This window comes from Manihot esculenta, chromosome 16, assembly GCF_001659605.2.
Source record: "Manihot esculenta cultivar AM560-2 chromosome 16, M.esculenta_v8, whole genome shotgun sequence".
In the NCBI taxonomy this organism is placed as follows: Eukaryota; Viridiplantae; Streptophyta; class Magnoliopsida; order Malpighiales; family Euphorbiaceae; genus Manihot; species Manihot esculenta.
In genome coordinates, this window is record NC_035176.2 from 20,439,234 (window position 1) to 20,446,331 (window position 7,098).

At 37.6% G+C, this 7,098-nt stretch overlaps 1 protein-coding gene across 1 annotated transcript; it reads right to left on the reverse strand.

Moving 5' to 3' along the window:
• Positions 1 to 3,465: 3,465 nt before the first annotated feature.
• On the reverse strand, positions 3,466 to 4,074 carry LOC110603235. The gene is made up of 2 exons (XM_021740937.1): positions 3,862 to 4,074; positions 3,466 to 3,780 (listed from the first exon to the last, which is right to left on the reverse strand). Exons 1-2 carry the CDS (start codon positions 4,072 to 4,074, stop codon positions 3,466 to 3,468), a joined length of 528 nt encoding a protein of 175 aa, XP_021596629.1.
• Positions 4,075 to 7,098: the final 3,024 nt, after the last annotated feature.

Genomic DNA, 7,098 nt, shown 5'->3' on the forward strand with positions numbered 1-7,098 from the left:
GAAACACTTTATCTCCAACTTCATATGCTATATCTTTTCTTTTCAAATCTGCATAAGACTTTTGTCTATCTGAAGCTGCTTTCAACCTTTCCTTGATAGTTCTAACTTTCTCTTCTGTTTCCCTCACCAAGTCTGGACCTATCAATTTAGCCTCACTGAGTTCTGTCCAGCACAATGGAGTTCTACATTTCCTTCCATATAATGCTTCATAAGGTGCCATTTTGATACTTGCTTGATAACTATTGTTGTATGCAAATTCAACCAATGGAAGGTATCTCTCCCAGCTCCCTTCGAATTCAATAACACAACTTCTAAGCATATCTTCCAGTGTTTGAATTACCCTTTCAGATTGCCCATCTGTTTGAGGATGAAAAGCTGTACTAAAGTTCAACTTAGTACCCAGTGCTTCATGCAATTTCTCCCAAAATCTGGATGTGAACCTCGGGTCCCTATCTGAAATAATGGAAAGAGGTACTCCATGTAATCGAACTATTTCAGTGATATATAGTTCTGCATATTTCTCCAATGAGTAATCAGTTCTCACTGGCAAGAAATGAGCTGACTTAGTCAATCTATCTACAATCACCCATATGGCATCTTTTTTCCTTGGTTTCAGTGGCAATCCCACAACAAAATCCATAGTGATCCTATCCCGCTTCCATTCTGGTATGGAAATAGGGTGTAAAAGACCAGATGGAACTTGATGCTCAGCTTTCACCTGCTGACAAGTCAGACATGTAGCCACAAATTCAACTATATCTTTCTTCATACCTGGCCACCAATAATGCAGTTTCAAATCTTGATACATTTTAGTGCTACCAGGATGCATAGCATATGAACTACTGTGTGCTTCCACCAGAATGCTCTTCCTCAGGTCATCAACATTAGGTACACATATTCTGCCTTCATAATACAAATAGCCATCATCCCGAACCACATGTTTCTGCTTTTTCTCCTCTTGGACTTATCTTATCCACAAAGCTATTTCAGTATCCCCTTTCTGTGCTTCCTGGACTTGTTGAAGTAGATTGGGTCTAAGCTTTAGTTCTGCGATGATAGCACCATCATTAGCTAAAGATAGGCGAGCATTCAAAGCTCTTAGAGCAGCAAAGGATTTCCTGCTAAGTGCATCTGCTACTAGATTAGCCTTACCTGGATGATAGTCAATAATGCAATCATAATTCTTAAGCAACTCTAACCATCTTCTCTGTCTCAGGTTAAGCTCCTTTTGTGTGGGCAAATATTTTAAACTTTTATGATCTGTATAGATATAACATTTTTCTCCATACAAGTAATGCCTCCATATCTTTAATGCAAAGACTATGGCTGCTAACTCTAAATCATGGGTAGGGTAGTTCTTATCATGTGGCTTTAATTGTCTTGAAGCATAAGCAACTACATTCCCCTCCTGCATGAGTACATAACCCAGCCCATTATGTGAGGCATCACTGTAGATCATAAAATCTTTACCCGATTCTGGCTGTGTAAGGACAGGTGCCTCTGTAAGCATCTTTTTAAGCTTTTCAAAACACTTCTGGCATTTTTCATCCCAGTCATACTTAACATTCTTGTGCAACAATTTAGTCAACGGGACAACAATGATTGAAAATCCTTTTACAAACCGCCTATAGTATCCAGCCAAACCCAGAAAACTCCTAATCTCTGCTATGTTCTTAGGTGGTTTCCACTCAAGGATAGCTTCTATCTTTTTAGGGTCTACTCTGATTCCTTCAGCTGACACAACATGTCCAAGAAAGGATATATCGTTTAGCCAAAACTCACATTTACTAAGCTTGGCATAAAGTTATTTCTCTCTCAGAGTCTGTAATACTATCCTCAAATGTTGATCATGTTCTTCCTTAGTCTTTGAGTATATTAAGATGTCATCTATGAACACTACAACAAACTGATCCAGTTAGGGATGAAAGATGCGGTTCATCAGATCCATGAAAGCTGCAGGAGCATTAGTTAACCCAAATGGCATAGCAAGAAATTCATAGTGTCCATATCGGGTTCTAAAAGCAGTTTTAGAGACATTTGTTTCTTTTATCTTCAATTGATGGTACCCCGATCTCAAATCGATTTTAGAAAAGACACTGGCTCCTTTTAGCTGATCAAACAAGTCATCTATTCGGGACAAAGGGTATTTATTTTTAATTGTCACCTTATTTAATTGCTTGTAATCTATACACAACCTTAGTGTCCCATCTTTTTTTTTACAAACAATTCAGGTGCGCCCCAAGGTGAAATACTAGGTCGTATGAAACCCTTGTCAAGCAATTCTTGTAATTATATTTTTAACTCTTTTAATTCAGTAGGTGCCATCCTATAAGGAGCAATAGAGATAGGTGCGGTGCCTGGTATAACATCTATGACAAATTCCACCTCTCTCTCTGGTGGTAACTCAGGAAGATCATCAGGAAAAACATCAGAGAAATCACACACTGTGGATATGTCATGCACACCTGGATTCTCCTTTTTGGTTTCAAGTGCACAGACTAGGTAGGCTTCATAACCCTTGCTAATTAATCTCCTAGCTGTAGCGGCCGATATAATATTAGACAGGTAATCTGATCTCTCCCCTACAACTACCACATCATGATCTGCAAGTGTTTTCAATATAATTCTTTTTGATCTGCAATCTACTATTACCTGATGCTTAGATAACTAGTCCATACCAAGGATTACATCAAATTCTCTAATGGGTAATTCTATCAAATCACCATGGAAAGTCTGACCGTGGATGGATATAGGACAATCCCTATATACTTTACTCACTAGCACACTATGACCAAGGGGGTTAGTTACTATTATATCTTGGTTTAGAGAATCTGCCTGTAATTTCCCCTCATTGGCAATGGGTAAACATATGTATGAATGTGTAGATCTTGGGTCTATCAATGCATGCACAGGTTTATCAAAGATTGAGAATGTACCAACAATCACATCTGGGGAGTCTCTGTCCTCTTTAGCCCTGATAGCATAGGCTCTAGCAGGTGTTCTGAAGTCTGGTCTATCTACTATTTCAGACACCCTCTGACTGGCTGAAGCTGCCCCTGTTTGATTACCTCTACCCCTTCCTCTTCTTCTAGATCCAGCAGGAATAGGCCTCTCTACAGGTGGTGCTGATGATACCTGTCCCCTAGGACAGTCTCTCATAAGATGCTCAATAGATCCACACCTGAAGCATGCCCCTGTTAGTTTTCTGCAGGGTCCCAAATGCCTTCTACCACAGTGCTCACATATAGGGTATTGTCCCCTGCCTCCTCCTCCTGAACTGACTACAGTAGTACTAGTTTGTTGCCTAAACCTTCCTGCAAAACTCTGCGCTGGTGGCTGCCTTTGTCTTTGTACTTGACTCTGCCCTGATGACTGAGCACCTCTTTGTCTCTTCATAGGTGCTTGAGAGGTTGATGATTGCCCCTGTATCTGGGTTTGCCCTCTCTTCTGTTGTCCTTTCTGTCTTCAGCTTTGTTCTTCTTCTTTTATCTTTTCTATATTCAATGCTGCGTTTACCAGACTAGAGAACTCTTTGATGGGATGGGCTGCCAAAAGCACCCTAATGTCATTATGCAAACCCTGCTCAAATTTCTTACATCTGGCTTCCTCTGTAGGCACCATTTCCCGGGCATACTTACTCAGTCTGATGAAATCTTTTTCATACTCACTGACAGTCATCCTGCCCTGTCTCAAATACATGAATTCTCTTCTCTTTTCATCTAGATACAAATCTCCAATATACTTTTTTGTAAACTCAGCCAGGAAGAATTCCCAAGTCCGCTGCTCAATTTTCACAGTTTGTGATGTGGTGTCTCACCACTAATAGGCCTCCTCTTGTAATAAAGCAACTGCACAAGCCACACTGTCTGGTGGTATGCACTGAAGTTGCTGCAACACTCTCTCTGTACTTTGCAGCCAGTACTCTGCTGCTGGAGCATCATCTTCTCTTCTGCCTTTGAATTCCATAGCTCCATATTTTCTAAGCTTGTCTATTGGTGGTCTAGCAGGAGCCTGCATAGGTACTGCAACTAGTGGTGGCACCTGAGGTGCTGCCCCTGAAACTCGTCTAAACATATCTGCCAGCTGTTGTAAGAATGCATCCTATCTTGGCCTATCTTCACCAGGAGGGGCTGGTGCAACTGCTGGCTCAATGGGTTCTGAGGGGGCATGACTTTCCACCTCCTCATCTATAGCACGTTGTGATTCCTCAGACATCCTCTCTGAAAACAATTAAAGACACAAAATAGGCCTGCATCAATTTTACAAAGATACATCATAACCTTGACAGTTTTGGCATATACATTCAATTATGCTATATCCTAGAACCGCCTCACCTCTGCTCTGATACCAAAAAATGTAACACCCCTTACCCGTCTATAAAATAGCTCAATAAAGGATGCCACATACTATACTATATGCAATTACATATGTAGAGTTAAGTTAGCTTTTCCATTATAACTTGTTCTTTAGTTTGGTTAAACGCATGTTGATTCACAAACAATTTTAAATGGAGAAACTGCAAGAGTCTCCCCTGTTTATTAGCAATTATCCCTATGGACAATAGTCATAAAATCTCAATATTTTCTCATTTCACATTATAAAATCCATAAATAGAACATAATAACTTAAATTAGTCAACACATTTGTATATATTTGTACTATTTTCAACGTTCATTTACAGACTCTTGATAGACTACTAATGTACATGCCAAACATAAACAACCTCTGTACAAATCTTGTGAATAACTGGTTATAATGATGTCTCTGTGCTGATGCAGAACCAGACCTCCTAACTGTTGCTTCCTCTATCTAATACCTGCGCATGGAAAGTCCAATGCGCTGAGCTTATGCCCAGTGGGTGAATAACAATATATATATATATGCATTCAAGTATAATAGGAATACTCATGATAGATATAATGAAATCATTTTATAAAAAGTAAGTGAAATTTTATGTATCAGTGGGTGAAAAGTGGACAAATCAGGTCATGAAATTTTATAATAGTAAAGTCATTCATATTCTGGTAACCATCTTATGTGCATGCTAGCAAAGCATTAACAAGTCATATAATTAAATCTTAGCCCCTATAAACTCTTCGTAGGATCAACTAGCTAGCTAAGGGAAAACTGTATCTGTATAGCACGAAGTGCCAAACTGTATGGCTTGGGGGTCGAATGCTGTGCCTGTATGGCTAAAAACCCGGGAAACTGTATGACACGTAATGTGTCGAAAATATCATATCATGTAGCCCATTAGGGCGCAGTACTGCTAAACTGTATATGGCATACCATAACCTTATGCTATCTATGAATCCCACTGAGGTTTACTAGGGCCAAGAATACATATTTTCATGTTAAATATTTATTGGTACTAAAATTATTCATTTAGATGCTTAACATGTTGAAACAAGCAAATATGTCGAACTATATTTTCATAAGCAAACATATCAATAAAAAGAGTCCTTAAGAGCATTCATATGTATGTAATAGAACATATTAACTCATGAGCATATTATTCAGCCATAAACCTATTACTATTTCATCAAGAATATGTATGTAAAGTTTTACTCTATTAAGCTAGCACGTGCGTAAAGCAGGCATGTCAAGCTAGCATGTGCGTAATTTGGCTGCAAACCTAGCATGTCAATTCCTTTTAGGTCAACATTTACATCTAGGTTTGTTTCTGCCTGAGATTGCATCACATTTTTAAGTATTTTGTGGAGATAATTAGACTCACCTTTCTCATGAACTTTGTGTATTTATGTCTTAGCTTTCGAATAAGATATATTACATCTAATTCTGACCTTCCTAACTTAAGTTATGAATTTTTCTTTGCAAACTGCTCAATCAGGTTTTAACCAGTACAGTTTTGATATCTGTTTTTACTCTAACAAAACCTATCATATGCATACATTTGCATACATATTCAAGTTTAACTTTCTTGTACAAAGTTTTAGATATACTTTTCAGGGTTTATTTGGCACTGGTCTTAATTCATTTCATTGAGTAAATCATTGGTTATGGTTTAAATGATAGATACTATTCCGGATGCACAATTTCCTGTGACCAGCTTAGGTTCACTAGCAATTTGAATATAATTAGCTACAGATTCAGAATTTGGTTACTTCATGAAAGTTTTAGCTTTCTGTCTTAGATTTCATTTGGTATATGTTAGGATTAATTTCAATGACTACAAAATAAGTTATGATGTTTTCAACACAGACTGTCCTGTTGGAACCTATTCTGCCAGTTTTATGTTTTTGGCTCCCATGTTGTATCTATGTACTTTAAGCCTTCCAATCATCATTTCAACATTCATATTACATATCCATACAATCAAAAGATCATTTCAATCAAACAAAACCAATCCCTAATGTTACATATTCATGAGAAAATAAAAGGAAAAACAGAAGTTCATACAATCACCAAACCTTTTGCACAATTCTTTTCAAAGGCTTTAGGTACACCTTAGTTACTCTCTTTCCTTGCCTTTCCCCTTTGATTTACCTTCCTCCTTTTGAGTTTGTTCTTTACAAAGAATAAGAAAACATGAGTTTTAATTCATCTAATAACATATAATTGATTGAAAACATGAAAGAACATGTTTACCTAACCTAGTTTTCAATTTCTATCACTTACCACTTAAGCACCTAACCTTCTCTCCTTCTTCCTTCCTTCTCTATGGTTTCTTTGCTGGTTATTATACCTAGGAACAGATTTTGCATGGATGAAGCCTTTGTCTTTTTTGAAAAATATGGTGGTGGAGATGAAAGATAAGAAAGCAAAAGCTTTTTCTCTTTCCTTTTGGTGTAGCCACGGCAATGATGGACCAAATGAAAGACAAATCTCTTCTTTCATGCTTAGTCATGTATGGCTGGGTGTCATATGGTGGGTTAGGTGTAAATGTAGAAAAAAGGTGGAGGCCAAACTTGGAATTTTACTTTTAAACTTTCCATATTCACAGTTTTACCTACTAAACTTTTTCACATGTTTCAATTGAGTTTTTAAACTTTTAATATTCATAGATTGACCTACTAAACTTACATTTTTAACCTTTAGAAGTTCATTTCATTTAAGTAAGCACGTCGGTTTTAGTAA